The sequence below is a fragment of the Sciurus vulgaris genome (genome assembly GCF_902686455.1).
Source record: "Sciurus vulgaris genome assembly, chromosome: 7".
Classification (NCBI taxonomy): domain Eukaryota; kingdom Metazoa; phylum Chordata; class Mammalia; order Rodentia; family Sciuridae; genus Sciurus; species Sciurus vulgaris.
The window spans coordinates 80,108,434-80,126,787 of NC_136467.1; the positions used below are offsets into that span (position 1 = coordinate 80,108,434).

The 18,354-nt window shown below is 38.3% G+C and overlaps 1 protein-coding gene across 4 annotated transcripts in view; it reads left to right on the top strand.

The window, feature by feature from the left end:
* The window catches only part of UBE3D (ubiquitin protein ligase E3D), a 170,528-nt gene that overhangs the window by 92,578 nt on the left and 59,596 nt on the right, over positions 1-18,354 (top strand). For 2 of the 4 annotated variants that reach the window (XR_013765020.1, XM_079146993.1), the window contains exon 9: positions 5,835-5,973. The exons of 1 other annotated variant lie outside the window; for it this stretch is intronic. Coding sequence is in view for 2 of the 3 variants with exons in the window: in XM_079146993.1 (XP_079003119.1) it covers positions 5,835-5,973 (139 nt within the window). In the remaining variant the exon portion in view is untranslated. Of the gene's footprint in view, positions 1-5,834; positions 5,974-12,911; positions 16,802-18,354 lie in introns of those variants that run through there. One more of the 4 variants, XM_079146992.1, reaches the window with a different exon arrangement.

Here is an 18,354-nt window from a genome sequence, read left to right on the forward strand (position 1 = left end):
GCTTACAGCTCTTACCAGCGAAGTTCAAAAGGCATAGTTTTCAGCAACTGTGTTCGAGAGCACTTTAATTCAAAGAGTATTAAAGACCATTGTTGACCGATTTGATTTTAAATTGTCAAAACTTTCCTTCTTGGGGGCTGGAGTTGTGGCTCAGTGGTAGAGCACTTACCTGGCATGTGTGAGGCCCTGGGTTTGATCCTCAGCACCACATACAAATAAATAAATAAAATAAAAGATCCATTGACAACTAAAAAATATTTTTTAAAAAACTTTCCTTTTAAATTTTTTTAAGAAAATGTCTTAAGGACACAGTTCATTACTTAATGAGCCTGATTTTGAAAATTTTAAGTAGTAGTAGGTATGTATATTTTTCAGGATCTATTTTTTAGAAATTAATACTCAAAATATTTAAGTGTAGTGGAGTTAAGGTGACTCAATACAACAGGTACACCAAATGCATCTAGTTATTTCAGAATTTTGGTTCTTGAGTGTGGCTCATTAAATTTTAAAATTTTGCTTACTTGTGCCACGTATATATTAAACAGTTGCTTATTAATGATTCTATTACTAAGTTCTCACTTGCTTGTTTTTTCTGTTTTGAGAGCTCAAATTGATGGGCTTATCGTTCTTACAACTTTTAAAGTGAATTTCTAAAATCTACAAATATGAGCATTATATTTCAACATCTTTAATAGGCTATTTGCTTTCTTTGGTTCCTCGAGGACTGAAGACTCCACATCATCTACTAAAAGATGAAAAATATGAGATTTAAGTTAATTTTTCCATCTCAAATTCTTCCATATTGTCTCAGTTTTCTTTATACAATATGCTGGACTCCTTTTAAATATTTTAACTTTTAATATTGTTATATAATATATATTTGACATATTAGTGTGTTACATTAAATGACCTTGATATTTCCTAAAAGACTATATCACCTTCTATTTTCTCATGTTATTTTCTTGATATTGATTGGTTTGATTCAGTCTCGATTTCACCGTTTTTATTAGAAGTGGTAGAAGGTGACTTTTTGTCCTCTTCGCCTCTTTCAAAGTAGAGGCCATAGTTGTTTCTCTAGGGAATTTTCTCGAGGCAGAACTTTAGAAACAAGGATGGTGTGTCCTTTGCTTGCATTTTGGTCTCTTAGATTAAGGTCACTTCGCTGACAGTTCTAGCCTCTTAGGAAAGCTTCTCCTTGCAGTACTTTAAAAATCACAGAAATAGGTTTTAGTTGATGTTCACTTCATTGTTCCTTTTGAAGTGTCTTTCTGATTGATTTATGGTGGAAGACTACTGATTTAGGTCTAATAATCTATGATGCCTTTGGAGAAAATACCATAAGTAATCCAGATTCTGCCCAGTGTTTCTTAAAGTGCCTGTATCATTAACAAACATTGTGCTAATATTTGAGCCTTGGGTGGATAGTTGAGAGTGATACCTTGGACTTTGTCACCACACACGTCCTGAACTCCACATGACAACTTTGATGATCGTTTTAAGATAAACTGATTTTAAGTATGTGTAGTTATCTATCCCCCTCTCCTTTTTGTTGTCTTTACTCTTTCTTCCTAAATTAAAAAAGCGATATGAAAACTTTACCTACATTTCAGAGGAAATTTAAAATTTAGTCAATATTAAACAAATACCTAAAATAGTATTTTATGTATAGAGAATCTTTATATATTAAAAAATAGTGCCTGGGACTAATGAAAAAATACTGAGGAAATAGGAAGGAATGAATAAACATTAGGAATTTGTACCACATAAAACTAGCTGGTTTATCTAATTAAAAAGATTATTCAAATTATTTAAAAGCGAGGGGTTTTAAGATACCTAAAATTGACCCTGTTATTTGTCTTTGGGATTTTTCAATCATTTTGGATAGAATTATTTCAATAATACCTAGGACTTTTGCCGAGTTTATGAAGCAGTGAAGAGTGGGGTTGTGATGGGAGGGACAGTGCTTGAGTCTCTGTTCTGTCCCTTGTTGACTCTGGTTTGGGACACTGTGCTTTACCTTGATGAGCTTCAGTGGGGAAAAATTGTTAAATCACAGACCGTTTTAAGAATTAAAATGAAAACCAGGCAAATGTTCATACTTGTATACAGACATGGAATGAGTGGTGTCTTTTCTTTGAGTCTCTGGTTATGTTTAGTGTAATGGTGCCCTTTTGTGTATATTTTGGTGGTTTGACACGTTGGATAGGTTGTGTACTGACTCCAGGGTCTTTTTAAGAAATTAGGCTGTAGAGGGCTTACCTGGGGATCACTCATTGGTGAGTGAGAAGGCAGTGCTGATGTATGTTCATTTCTAACAGTGTCCTTTTTAATGGGTCACAGCAAACCATTTAACAGAGCATTAAAACCTTTAAGCAGCATTTAAAAATTCCTTTGCACTAGAGATCATATCAACATCATAATAGTACTTTCTGATTTTAAAAATAACATTTGGAAGATTTAAGTGTAAAGAAGAAATATAAACAATAACAACAAAAAAGCAAAGAATCCCCAGGTTATTATTTCCCTCTTGTGGAAATAACCATTGACATATTGATATATTGCCTCTAATGTTTTTTCTCACCAGGTAGTTATTTTCACATACAATAACATGAGTGTTTGCCCATGTCTATCTTACTACCTTTATTATTCAAGTTTTGGAGTATATATTTACAAGCAGTTATCTTAAGGATAAAATGACTTCCTGTAGACTGATGAACATAGTTGTAACTGTATTTTTGTAAGCTAAAGGGTCAACTTACAGAAGAGATAGGCATTGGCAGATCCAGTTATTAAGGTCCTGCTCTTGGTGGCCTTGGAGAGGATAATAATATGCACACTGTCCTCAACGATCCTTGTGAAATGGTGGGAGAGCCCAGGGAATTCAGGCTGACCTGACTGAATACCAGGTCCGTCCATCATTCTCTATGTGATGTTAGACAATCTCTTAACCTCTCTGGTCTCTGGTTTCCTATCTTTAAAATGGGATGAACAATGCCTGTCATTCAGGGCTGCTGTAGGAGTGGAGACAACAATAAAACTAAAACACCTGGCTCACTGTCTATGTAGGCACCGGATAAACCACAGAAGAAAACTAAGGCCTGGACTTCATAAAATTTAAGCCTACATTATGAAGAGCATCTTACATCATGACAAACTAAGATAACTTTTGTCAAAATGTTTATTTGTATAACTTATCTTTCCCATTTCTTTTACAACTACGTTACTACTGAAAGGGAAAGAAAAAATGGTGCAGAAGCAGCCCTGCCTCGAAGGTGCTCTGTGTTCCAACAGGCCCCTTCACCAGTGGCACCACTCACCTCATCCCTGGGGATCCTTACCGAAGCTCAGCAGGTCGACACACCTGGTTAGGTCTCAGATTCCCAGATGACCTCCAAGGGACATTCACAGTTGAGGGCAGGGTCCAGTGGCCTTTGCTGAGAAAAAGTAAGAGCCTTTTTTACTGTACTTAAAAAAAATTTTTTTTGATAATGAAAATAGCTTTGGTAATCCCTATTGTGGATGGGGGACTGTCTAGGGTATAAATTCTAAAAACTTAAATTATTTCTTAAACATACAAATGTAAAGGAAAAAAAAGTCAGTAGAAGGGAAATCTGAGTACATCTGCAGAAATGCAATTTTGAGGCAACTTTCTAATCTTTTTTTTTTCCAAATAAGGCTACAAAGTTAGAAAATCCACTCGTGTCTGATCTAGGAGGAATTAGAGATGTAGACACATCCTAAATAAAAATACTAAGAGGGCAGTAGTAAGTTTTATAGTAGATATAAATACAATATGATATTAGGCAGGTTAGACACAGGGTATCTCAAAGGACATGATATCTGAGTGGTCTTGCAAGATAAGTGGAGGTTCATCAGGTCCGGATAGCAGCCTCCCAGGCCTGGAGGACTATACGCCAGACAGAGCACACAGTGTAATGTCCTTCAGAGACAGAAGGTGACTGGATGGTGGACGGCATGAGGAAGTGGGTAGAGAGTAAACTTGGAGCCACTGTGATAGAACCAAGTTTGACTTTTTGAAAAGACAGTAGCATTTTTATTTCTATTACAGAGAAATTTTGAGATTGTTATATAATGAGCCAAAGCATGGAGAATAACAGAGCCAGTCTATATAAAACAATCATTTTTAAACACAGAGAAGCATATTTACAATGGAATATTACTAAGCCATAAAGAAAAATGAAATTATGGCATTTGCTGGTAAATGGATGGAACTGGAGACCCATGCTACATGAAATAAGCCAATCCCAAAAGAACCAAAGCCTGAATGTTCTCTTTGATATGCAGATACTGATTCACAATAGGTGGGGGTGGAGGTTCACCAGATTGGATGACAGTGGCGGGGGTTGTGGGGAGGTGATGAAAGGAAGCGGGGGAGGGGAATGGGAAAGACAGTAGAATGAATCAGGCATAACTTTCCTGTGTTCATATGTGAATACATGACCACTGTAACTCCAATCCTGTACAGCAACAAGAATGGAAGCTACACTCCATGTATGTATGATTTGTTAAAATACATTCTGCTGTCATGTATAACTAAAATGAAGAAACCAACAAACAAAAAAACACAAAGAAAACAAACATGCCCTTGCTGAAATCAGATCATTTTTAAGAAAGTGAGCAGTGCCCATTCTAGTCCAGCTTACGGGCAAGTGCTTCAGAGGTGGTTTAACTCTGCCACCCACATCAGAAATGCATCAGCATAATAAACAACCCGAGTGGTATTACAGCTGAATGGAACTGGAATTGTTTGCCATTACTCTTCCTACAAAGCATTAAAATTAGTTACGGCCTCCATCGCTGATGCCCCCTAAATCTCCACTAGTCACCACTGATTTGGGTTGGGTAAAGATAGCTTTGCAGAGATCAACTTATGGAAATGGCAAAAGAATACATATATCTTTATAAAACAAGCATAAAATATTATATGTTTATGTACTTCTCTTAAAAATTGGGACAGTGATATGAGACACTTTGATAGGGATCAGGCAAGAAATAGGTAAGTAGAAAAATTAAAAACCTAAGACTCATATTATTACATTATTTTCTCATTATTTCCTGATTTTTTCCCTTTAGTGGCTCAGGAGGCAGAACACCAGGATTCCTGGCCCACCCTTAACACTTTCTATACCTCTGCCTCATCTCAGACGAGGCCCTTGACCTCAATTTCCTGATCTTTCAAATGAAAGGATTTTCAAATGGGTTCCACAGGATATAACAGAGCCACTTCAAGCCACTCTGGAAGATGAAGGGAGGCCTGCTGCCAAAGCTTCCCTTCAAACAGAGCAGCTTTGCTTTTATTTGTGTTGCAAGTTGGAACTATTACAAGAATTTTTTTTTTTTAGTTTTTACAAGTTTGAGAACCACTGAACTAGATAGTCCATAAGGGCCTATCTGGCTCAGAAACTATTTCCACATCTGTTCAATGGGGATCACAATATTTCCTTTGCTTAGGTTGTTGAGGTGTAAACAAGATATTCCATGTAGAGCAGAGCATATAGATCATGGGAACCACTGCAATGTTAGCTGTTATTGCCTGTCTCCCTGCCAACAGATCCCACAAAAATCAGTGCTTTTCCTATGACTTTTATACATTGAATACAAATGATGGCTTAAGAATTGCCTAGTCCATCTGCTTTATACTAACAACATTATAAAAATGTCTTGAACATTTTCTTTTTAAATTTTCAATATTTATTATTTCTACTTTTTGTGCATTGCCTTTTCTCTCCCACAACTGAAAGTTTTCTTCTTCTATATCAGCTTTGAAAAATAATTACAATGCACTTATAAAAGTTAATGTGTTGGTGTTCCAGACTTGCTAGTTCGTGGGAAAGTGACATCAGTGTCCACTCATTAACCCTGCCCGCTGCAACCTGTTTGGAGCTGCTATTGATATTATCAAGGAGTAATGCCACCCTGCCACCATCCCTTCGCCAAATGAATTCATTTCAGGTAAGGGATATTCCTTACTAGGGTGTGGTTTCTCATTTTAACTTAAAATTGTTTTTTCAAGGATCCTGTCTTTCATAGGAGATTGCCCATGGAAACCCATATTTTCAAATAGCAGTAGTAATAACATAATGCATGTGTTGCGTTGCCTCCTTTTAAGTGATGAACAATGGAGACTCAGAACTGATTAGGGAGTTGCCTAGCAGTGGCAGAACCCCATAACTGTGTAACTTCAAGGCTTATTCTCTGAACCTCCATTTTCCCTGCCTCTTAAATAGCAAGAAGAAGTAGCAAGATCTGGCAACGCCACATGAGAATGCCCCTTCCCTCCTCCAAGCTTTGCCCTAGAATAAGGATATGGAACCATTACTATTGGCTTTACTCGTGTTAGCTGCCTGAAGTCAAAATCTTTAACCTGGATGGTATCCTCCCTCCTTCTAGCACCATTTCCCTCTCTTAGCACTTTCCACTCCCCTGGATATTTAATTGTGTTCCTTCCTGGTATAACCCAGTGCTGCATATAGATTGACCAGCAGGATGGTCATCAGGAAGACTCCCTTCCTAGTAGCCATCTAATTGTCATGTGAGAAGGTGAATGAGAGTTAAGATGTTAAACTGGCACAGTGGCAAATGCCCATAATCCCAGCAACTGGGGAGACTGAGGCAGGAGAATCTCAAGTTTGAGGCCAGCCTCAGCAACTTAGCAAGACCCCCAAGCAATTTAATGAGACCCTGTCTCTAAATTTAAAAAAATAATAATTTTATAAAAGAGCTGGGGATATGGTTCAGGGGTTAAGCACCCCTGGGTTCAATCTCTGGTAACAACAAAAAAGAATTAAGATGTAAACTACTGGCTCAAGTTGTGGCCCTGTAGGTACTGAATGTAATTGAACACATCTGTGATTCATGACAATGGAAGAGTAATCACAAGCCATCAGATACTTGTGGGAAGGCCACATGTATTGCTGAGAAAGAATAAATAACTCTCTACCTCTGGAGAGTTGCAGATATATACAAAGGTAACTTTTAGAGCAGTAAATATTATTTGGTACATCTCTGATATGTAGGCTAATGAGACATCTAAGATTTTCCTAAGATATATCTTAAGAAATTGATTTTTAAAATAGCTGTTCCAATTTAATTTATACCTGTAATCTCTTGGAAATCTGTTGCATTGGTTGTCTCTATGATTTTCTACCTGTTTTTGAGCCTTGGGCATTGATAAAAAGTTCAGGTTTTGGCTTCCGTATGTCTGTTTGTATTTGGTGTTACTCCATCAGCTTCAATCCTGGACTCTTGATCAAAGAGACCTGAAGGGGCACCTTCTCCATGTGGAGGAGAGGAAAATGAGATCCAAAAAGATGGAGTGAGTTGACCTGGGAATTCCCAGCATTAGAGCCACATTGGACTTACCAGGCCTATGCCAGAGTTGCTCCACCTCCCACCTACTGTAGTGCTTACTGAAGTCTTGGGAGCTGAGGGTGTGAGGTGTGAGTGGTGGATGGAGGCAGGTTGTATCTACTGGGTATGTCCACAATTGTACCCTTATTTTGTGGTGATTTATAGTTCTTTTTTGTATGCCTCCTTGAACTAGAAATGATTTAAAATTATGTAATACCAGTCCATGTTTTTTCTAAGTTTTGCTCAATGGATTAAACAGTGAATAACACAAAAGTTTATGTCAGGCCACAAACTTTAATGGAGGGAGTTACAAGAAACTTAACAGTAGTTATTTTGGGGGAGTGAAGCTGGAAGACTATTATTTTTTATTTCCTTCCCTCTCTCATGTACTGTTAGAAAACTTTATACTAGGGATAAGTGAGCAGCAAGAGAGATGACTCTGACTTCTAGGATTTTATGGTATGTTGGGGGAGATAGGATAGTCATCCATGTGTGATATAAATTGAGAGTAATTTTATTACAAAGTAAGCTCAACACAAGTGTTAAAAAGATAAAAGACAATAATCTAAACTAAGTTTGAGGGATTCGAGAAGAGGGCTAAGTTGCATTTCTTCATGAGACAGAGAAGGTCTGGTTCTCTGTAAGGACGCCCTCCCAGTTTCATGTAAACACAGGTGCGTGAAAGCCTGGCTGGCCTGACATTGGTGGCATCAGTATGCTCTCAGCATCTTTAATCAAAGGAGCTCTCAAGTAGTCCAGACGTTAACTGCTGAATGTCCTCTTGGTGATTGTACTTCATCTGAGTTGAGGCTATTTGCTGAATGTTACTGTCCTGAGCACATACATACCCCAGCTTGAAAAGTATAGAGAAACTCGGCAGAATATTATAAGCAGTGTCTGCTGAAGTTTATCCCTGCTTTTACCCCTGGAAAGATGTATCCTTATCAGGACATTCTAGGAGTCAGCTTCCCTATGCAGGTTTTCACTCCAGACAAAGGATCAGTTAAAATGAGGAAGGTGTCTGTTGGAATTAGGAAGAGATGCTCTGCCTTTTCATCTTTGTGACACCTACTTAATCATTTATTATAATTACAAGGAGTGGGGGCACTATTTGCCTATATTTGAGATTTATTTTTTTAATTGGAAACTCACTTTCAGGTACTTTTTTTTTTTTTGAGAGCTATTTTGGCAAGAGCTGTAAAGTAGTAGAATGACACTTGTTACAGATACCATCTTCACATTTCCAATTCTCTTACTTTTCAGACTGAGGTAGTCACTGTGAGCAATGCTGCTTTTTCTGCAAAGCAGTTATTTTAGGATTCTGATGCCACTCCTGCTGGAATTGTTATTACTGCCAAATCCCAAAGGGAAGGTTTTATCTTATTAATGAGCACTATTAACATAGATGAAATTTTGCCTTCTTGAATTACGCTATAACATTTCTCAGGCCAACAGGGATAGCTTTTCGTGGTAGTATTATAATTTTAGCTTCCACTCGGTTACAATACTATAATATCCCTAGTGTGACTATCAGCAAACAGAATGCAGGATTTGGTTGAGAATTGCTGACATATTGCTAAGCACTTATGTACTGTAGTTGTTGCAGCTTCAAGAAGAGGGATGAACTTATCATTCCTCATGTCATACTTAAAATTCTTCCATGGCTTCCTATTGCAATGAGAATAAAATACAAACTCTTTATCTTGGGCTGTGAGGCTGGGCACCATCTGGCCCTGCCTCCCTTTCTGGCCTCTTCTCTTGCTTTCTCTTCCTGTCCTTCATTCTGATCTAGTCACACTGACTAGCCTTATTTCCCCCTCCTTATCACAGGCTGGTTCTGGCTATAGTGTCTGTGCACTGGCTATTAGCTCTGCTCTGAGGAGACTATTCTGCACTAACTCTTTGCCTGTCTGGCTTCTTATTGTCTTTCAGGTCTCAGCTCAGGTGTCTTCCCCAAGAGGCCTAACGTGACTCCTGCACTGAGTCCCTTTCTTCCTGTCACCACTACTTTATAACTTTCACCTTGTTTTTTCTTAGTACTTTTACAATTCAAAATGATTGGGTCATTTATTTCTCTTTTTCCATGACTAAAATGTATCTGTGTGAAAACAGGGAATGTCTATTTTTGTTCAATATTGCACCAACAGATCTTAGAACAGTGCCTGAATGTAGACAGTAGTTAATAAATGCTGGATGGCTAGATGCCTGAATAGATACAAATTGGCATGGCCATGGGGCACCCTAAAAATCTAAAAGACTGAGCTGAAGGGAAGCAGAGGCATGAATAGCATAAATTCAAGGGCAAAAGCAGTAGCCCTATCTTTGCTGGGACAGGGCTGGACTCAAGGTAAGATCTAGATTTGAGATATTTCAATAACTTTGAGCAAAGGTGGCTGTAGGCATTGAAATTGCAGCCTTGGGTTTTGTACAAATGAGAAAGAGTTGAAGAAAAGTCCAGCCCTGTGAAAGATCTGGCAAGTGTCAGACCAGTGGAATGCCTGGCATCTAGCACTGGGCTCCTGTGGGCCTTGGAAATCACAGCAGGGGAAATGGACTAAACTTTGGTGCCAGAAAATAACATAGAGGGGTTTCAGAGGGCTTCTGTGGAGTGGGCAGAGAGCTCCTTTGGAGTAGGCAGCTTGCAGCCTGGCACAGCCATTACTGTTACTAGTTTATTCCCCTCTGCATGCTTCAGAATTCTGGGGTGAGGTGGTACAAGATCATTTCCATATCCATGTTGCTGTGCAGCTCTGGTTCCTAACCTGAAGTCCTTTGAGGACAGCTTTGAATCTGACAGAGCCTCTGTCTAGAAGGTGGTACTTTAAGAGAAATCAGGTTGAAATCAGGACGTGGCAATAGCTGCTGGTTGTCATCATGATAACTGTATTTTCCCTAGAATTCTACCCTGTTAGGGCTAGAAGGACTAGCTACTCTACTGATAGGGAAACATACACAGTAAAGTTAAATGGATATTAGAGACAAAAACTGATTTGTCTGTAGTGCTTTTGATGCTACAGAGGGTGCTGACTTTTTGGGGGGGTAGAGAGATCTTTCTATACTAGCACTTCTCTATTCCATGGGACAACTGTTCGTTAGGATACTATTAGTCATAATAAAAATAGATACAAAATTAGAATAACTAAAATTTATGCAGTCTTTCAATATTCTAGGTACTTTTCTCAATGATTTTCATTTAGTAGCTCATTTTGTTTTCGAGACATATCATAAGGAAGGTATATTATTATTTTCTTTTCACATATATAAAACTGAACCAGAGAGATGAACTTGCCCAAGCTCACACAGCTAATAAATGGAGGGACACGAGGTACCAAGCCTGGTTATAGAACTTCCCATTCTTAGCCACTGACTAGTGCTGCCTCTTTTAATAAGTTTGGTTAAATAAAGTTATAATTTTTTAAACTATAAGATTTTTAGGGTGTTTCATGTGCTTAAAGGACAGTATGACACTATTGCTTAAAGAATATGGGAAATATATATAATTTCCCAAATATACTTGACATCAGAGAGAATTGTTCTAAGGGAATTATATGGAACTGATGTTTTATTCAGATGGTGAGAACAGTGTTCTGACCCACCTCTATAAAGGTTTGGGTGACCAAGACAGAGTGTTCTTTTGTACATTCTTAGTGCAGTCCTGTTCATTTCTATAGTTTCAGGGCTGATTACCATGAGGATACCATTTCCTCCTTTTAGTTACTAGCTGGTTCTCTTTCAGGTCAGGGCCACTTTGTTCCAAATGAAACAATAAGAAAGAGATCTTCCTTTGACATTCTTTCTTGGTATACCCAGAATCAGGCCAGAGGCCCAGAAGTTGACTAATTGGGTTTTACCTTCCCGCCCTGGGAAGGCAAATAGATCTGCCCACAGATCTATTTCAACTGGTTCTCCACCCCTAAACACTGTACCTAGGTAGTAACATGGCAGAGGCTCTGCTAATAGGCTCTGGTTAAACTCCACCTCCCTCCTAATTTATGGCCTGACTTCCCCACTGAGAATGCTCAAGAGGACTCTTCTTTGGAAGCCATGCTTGACTGAGAGATTCAGAGGGAGTGTTCCATGGGAGTATTCCATAGCTCGGCCCCTGAGCCGAGGAAACCTTTTGTGTTCATTTCCAGGCCTTACCTCATTAACTTCAGCTCTACCCAGCTGCTCTAGGCTGTCAAAATGGTGCAGATGGAGTTTTCAAGGGCATCGAGTCCAGGAATTAAACTTTTTTTTTTTTAATCCTAAGAAGATTGTTGTATTCTATAGCAATTTTGAATGTTTTCACAAAAGATAGCCTTTTAAAAATCCTCACATCAACTCTCATTTTAAAGGTAAAAAAAAGGAAATAATAGGGGCAAGTTTATATAATTACCAACATGTAGGGCCATGTTTTAAACTTAACTCTTATGATTCTATTATTTATTTCATTTTACGATCAGAAAAAAATTGCCAAATGGTCTTCTTTGACAGTCCTGGGTCTTATATATCTTATTTTTACCATCTGGCAGCAACAACATCTGTTTTATTTAATATCCATTAGAGAACCACAATCCTCAAACATGGGAGCAGGGTGCATAGCATTCTTAAGCTTTGTGGATCCTGGCAAATAAGTTTTTCTTTGTGGAATTTCAGTTTTATGTGTATGCTGGCTGGTTTAGTAATAAGTGAAAATATGTAGAAAAGAAGAAACAAACTGCTTCATAGACTTTATCACACTGGATAATTAGGGTTGGCTAGGGATATTTCAACTCAATGGATTTGAAACTATATAGTGTTTAGAGGGGAAAGTGAAACAGTTGAAGCTTTTTGAAAATGAGCCTCCTATAGTTTTCTGAGTAGGAGACTGACTGTTATGTTCATGTAGTTTGATTTTTAACTTTAAGAATCTACTGATTTCTACCATATAAAAAGGACTAATTTAACTCCTCAACTATTCAGAAATTAATCATTTTACAAATAATTTCCCCATCCAGTTACTTTTTTACTACCTATTAATACTTGTATCCAGAGAAGAAGAAAAAAATAAGTAAAATTTGTTTAGTTATTCTGCCATTTATTGGCCTCTCAGGTGAAAAGCTTTGATGGTATTAAAGTTAGCGTTGATGGCTCAAACTTAAGAAACTATATTATGTTATTTTATTTTATTTTATTTTATTTTGGGGGGTACTGGGGATAGACTTCAGGGACATTTGACCCCTGAGCCGCCTCCCCAGCCCTATTTTGTATTTTATATAGAGACAGGGTCTCACTGAGTTTAGTGCCTCACTTTTGCTGAGGCTGGCTTTGAACTCGTGATCCTCTTGCCTCAGTCTCCCAAGCCTCTGGGATTACAGGCACATGCCACCGTTCCCAGAAAGAAACTTTAAATAAATAATTATATATATAATTTAAATATATATATTCCTAGAGGCCCCTCGAAATAGTAGGCAGAAGCCTGGGAATTTTATGGATGAATTACAAAAATGAGCTAACGAAAAGAGGAACTAGAGTTTTTATCTCTACACTTTTTGTTTTGTTTTGTTTTCTGTCTACAGCTTCATCTGATAATTACATGCTATGGGAAAATTATAACCCTTATTATTTAAAGTAACTCTTCCATATAACCAAGTGCTGCCGCAGGTGCAATCAGGAGGCAGATCTACCTGCACCAAGATGGACAGACACTGGCCTGAGTATCTGCTCAACTCTCTTAACCTGTGTGTATATCCAGGAGCTGAGAAGGGACTAGTGTTGGCATACCTATCCCCAGTTGTGTTTGCCTTCTATTTTTCCTGCTAAGCCTTTGTCCTCAGTGGGAAAAAATAATCAGGAGTTGAGTGCTAGCCATTATATTTAGGGAATGCAGTCTCAAAGGTAACGATTACTGCTCTATTTTCAGTTTCTCTCCTCAAAACAGATTTCTGAGAATTTGCCTCAGCAATTTGGGTGTGAAAATATGTTACTGTCTTCATTCCTTTCTGCCCTGAAGTGTGTTCTGTGGGCTGGGGAAATAAGCAGGTACTCTTAGTTGAATACAGTTTTCTAGTCTGAATTGTCACTTCCTCCTACTTCTTTCATAGTGGACTCTGCTGTGTTGCTATACCCTACAGAGCGGGAGGGGAGGGAAGGCCAAGTAGAGAGCCTGGAGGTTAGGTGGACATTTAGCTACCCCAGGTAGCTGCCCTATCCCATTGTTCAAGAGGCTGCTTGCCCTGTCCAGATTACCACCACACACCTTATTCTCAGGCATTTCTGTCCCCACCAAGGATTCAAGGCAAAGCTGGATGGTGTCCAGGCCTTCTCTAGAACTTGACAGGGGAAATCTGATGGGATTGGGGGTGCTCCGGCCTTGGCATTATTGAGGGAAACAGGAATGAAGTAGAGTCCAATGTCCATAGTTACTATCCACCCCCCTTTTTTTTAAGTAAGTTCACTTTTTTCCTTGATCCTCAATATTCTACCTTATGGTCTATCTTATGACAGAAAATGTAGTATTTTCATTAGCAAAACAATATTTATTTTACTTTTAGCTTAAAAATATAGAATTTAAGGTTGAACTAACAGCTGCCTGATGCAGTTTAGTCTGTCTGCCCAATATGGTGTGGTGGGAGTGAAGGCAAGTTCTGGCAGGTTTCAGGCAAACTTTCTTATTTGGGGGCACTCATGGCCTATGTACCCCAGTAGCCATACAACTGAAATGGACTGGAGAGGACTGCATGACACATAGAGTTTCTCTAATTTTGCAATGACATGATTGGGTGATATCAGTTCTTACATGTCAGTGTACCTGTGAATCTTGCTTAAAATTCAGATTTCTGAGTGACAGCTGGGAGATTTCTAAATCAGTAACTCTGGAATGGAGTTCAGGAATCTGCACTATAGCAAACATCCACAGTATTTCTGGAAATGGTTTTTCAAGAACCAAACTATAAGAAACATTTATATGATAATAGCATATACCCCTGCTAAAGTGAAAAATGAAAGGAAACATTTATTTTCATAGTGGCAAACACCTTGTCACTAGGCTCAAATAGCTTAATTATTTTCCTCTTTTCTTCATTGTTCCTTATTAATCTGCATTTAACACAGTAGTTGACTATTGCATCTTTGTCACAAAGTTTGTATTTTTTCTTTTACATTTTTTCTTCTACCATACTCAGGTGCTTTCTAGAATGCAGGGACTAATTACCTCTGTAGCTCATCTTCTTGGACTTATTGTGTCTCCCTGCCTCTGAAAGTCCTCCTTCCCTCAGGGATGCATGACCTCTGTAGCTTTCTTCCTTCTCACAGCAAGTCTGTTGTGGGACAGTCACTCACACTAATGGAAGACCCCGAAGGTCTACTCTTAGATCTGACACCCACTGGTCTTGTGGTACCAGTATCATTAGGTAACCTCTATAGGTTCAAGTTTTCATCTGTGCAATAACAGGGTTGGTTTAAATTATATATGTGTTTTAAAAAGTTCCTTGGGAGTAGAGACGCATAGTCATTTTGTCTATTCCTAGCTGTTCCTGATTTATTTGCTCAGCCTGAATAATACAGCTCAATTCTTTAAAAGAACTAGATCCATATTTCTTATGAACATCTTGAAAGTGTTGAACTGGAGGGCAGATAGAGCCAGATTGCCTAGTTGTTGTTTTTTGTGTGCTTCAAGAGGATGGCGTTGACGCTATGAGATCTATCAACCACAAAAAGGGTCAGGAATGTGGAGTTAGGGTATCATCCAGCTCTTGGCTCTTCCTGCCTATGAGATGCCATTCGCTTGTGCAGAGGCAGCAAAAGAACACTTGTCATGTGGACTGTCTGTCAGAGAAGAGGAGGAAGAAGAAACTTGGATGTGCTCTGATAGCCCTTGATCTCTCCTTCCTTCTCTACCCTCCCTCAGACTTCTTCCACTTCTGGTTTTACCTTCCTTTTAGACTCTGGATCCTGGTCCACATTGCAACATGTGTGTTTCCAGAATTACCCAGTGACTTTATGTTTATATTTTATTTATAATTATGGTTACTCAAAAAAAGCTTTCCAAAATGTGAGGCCCTTCCCTTGCCTGGAGCTAGTCAGCAGAGCACTTCATTCTGCCCCACACTGAGCATGGCTGTGTCAAGTAAGGGGGTCCTGGTGTTGAGTCTTACTTCCTTGAAAAGGTGGCTAAACTTGTGTTTCTGTTTTTAGAAACAAAGTGGTATCAAGATTGAAATGACTGAACTCACTTTGTTCATAGAGGGAGCTGTCGTAATGTTCTCAAGAGCATTTCTGGCTAGATGGGGAAACAGCCTGGGAAGGAAGCCAGCCTTCAAGGGAATGATGGATTAGAAGGTGAACCTGTTTTAAGCCTCAACTAAGAACCTCTCCTGAGCCCTCCTGGTAATGACTATCACTTCAACAATGTGAATAGATTTAGAATAAAAGAGGTGTTGAGGCACTGGGCCATAGGAATTAGAAGGATTGTGAATGAAATTATTTTATTGCCCCTTTGGTCCTCACTCTTGAAGACCTGGAATGTGATGCAGTGGAGGAGGCAATCTGGGCTCTGGTCTTGGCTGCCAAGAGACCTATAGCCAGTGTGACTGAGCATACGTCACTTTCCTGTCTAGACGTCAGTGTTTGTGTTCCTCTGGCTTTAAACCCACTGATTCTGTGTTCCAGTAGCTGAAGGAGCCACAGCAGTGTAAGAGCTTGTGGATTAAGTTAGCCTGACAATTTTCTTTCCTAAGAGATCACTTCTTTGTGGTTGGATGTCAGGAATGACGGTCACAGACAAGTGATTATGTAAAGACTACAGGAAAGTATTTCTATAGCTTTAACTGGGGGCTTTATGAAGTTGGCATCCACAGTTACTTTTCAATAATTCAAGACAGCATGATTAATCTGTAGCATTCAAGGGGGTGTCTGGTGTATCATCTGAAGCCTTGATAACAAAGCACAGACGAAATTGGAGAAAATAGCTGAGTCAGGTTCAGATGCTAGACCTTTTCTTGTTGCTTTAGAGCCAAATGAAAGTCTTCATAAAAAATTACATTTCTCCATAGTCCCAATATTTCTGGCTTTCTTCCTGCTCTTCTTAAATTATTAAGTTTCCTTCTTATTTAATTTCAGCTTGAAAACCACTTGTAAAGGTAATAAACATTTGAGACATTGTTTGAACCATCAGCTGCGTTTTATCATCAAGTTTCCCAAATCTGATAGTATTTTTAGCAGAAATCAGAGTACTTTAACAGAAGAATATGGTTCTTGTATTTTTATTTTAAATAGGTGAGTTATACTATTTATATTTATTGCTATTACTAACATTGTTTTATTTATGTCTACTACCTTTAAGGAGTGTGGGGCAGAATGTATGTATTTTTGGTTAAAATATTTTACTTTTTTTCTCTTTCTTCTCGTCTTGGTAGGTTTTCTTTCTTTCTTTTATTTCTTCCCTGGCTTGGAAACAATAGCTTCTGATTTTCATATATATGAAATATGAAGTTTTGGGCTGGAGAGATAGCTCAGTTGGTAGAGTGCTCACTTCGCAAGCACAAGGCCCTGGGTTCGATCCCCAGCACCACAAAAAAAAAAAAAAAAAAATGAAGTTTTCTGGTAAAGACAGAATTGTTCAGTATCTTTACCTTTTCTAAACAGGCAGAGACTTTTCAATTTTTAAACTCCATAGTAGACATATTCTGTTCTCTTACCACACATTTCCCCATTACTGTTCTCTATTGTTTTTATTTCACTTGAAAAAACACAAATTAATTACTCATTTTAAATATTTTTTATATTCATCACCTTTTATATACTAATGGTCAGGCTTCATGGTTTTGTTTTGACTTTGATATCCTGCATCCTTTAATCTTGCCTTCACTGATGATCTGAATGGTAAACTCTCTTAGCCTTTGTACATCTGGAAACATCTGTTGTATTCAGTCCTCAGTGATGGCTAGGCAAGATACAAATCCTGGAACTCCTTTTCATTTGAGATCTGTCACTCATTGCCTTTTACCATCTAATTTTGTTGATAAGACAGCTATTCTAAGACTATTTGTTCCTCTGATGATAAACTCTCTTTTTTCCCTGCTGGCATGTAAGATTTTATCTTCATGCTTCTTGTACTATCGTTTTACAGTGATGTCTAAGTTAAAGTTTTTTTTTACTTAGTTCTCTGAGAATATTTCATCAGGGGATACCTGTCTTTAGTTAGTTCTGTAAAGTTGTCAGCTTTCTATATCATTTCAATTACCTGCCACCCTCTCAACCCCCCACATTTTCTTCATCTGATCTCCTATTAGACATATAGAAGAGTCTTTTCAATCTCTTCTTGCCTCTTAACTGTTGTGTGTGTTTAGATACATGTTTATAATTTATAATTTACATATAAACAGACATATACACACACAAACACATTTGTATCGCAGGGCTGCCTTCAGTACAAATCCCTCAGTACTAGATCTTGCTGTTTACCCATTCTACTTTTTATCCCCATTAATGAATTTTTTTTTTATTTCAAAGATATAAAATTTTAGAAGTCTTTCTGAGAATATTAAGTATACCAGATTTTAAGTCTTTTTAACTTTTCTGGTTTTTTTAAAATTTTGTCTGGAGTTGCTTAATCTTCTACTTGTTAATTTTGTGGCTGGCTGACTACAGTTAGATTTCTTCACGTGTTTTAGAATTTTGGTTTGCAAGTTCACCTTCAGTTCTCTTTCTACTCCTCTCTCCCACAATTTGCCCCACCCCCTTGACAGTTTTGCAGCTACTTCCTTGTACCTCCCTAAGCTTCTAATCCAGCACAGTCAGTAGTGGTACATCTTTGTGTGATTTCGGGGCTGCTTATAGATCCATGACTGAACCAGCAAAGATTGAGCCTCTCCCCTTCCCATTTTTCTAGTCATACAACCCCAGATAAGTCTTAATCCTTAGTAGTATTTAGAAGCATTTTTGATCTCCTTTCATGAACATCGGGCAGTCTGGGTCTAGCCCTTTCCCCCAACCCTCTGAGCCTAACCTTGACATCTGTAT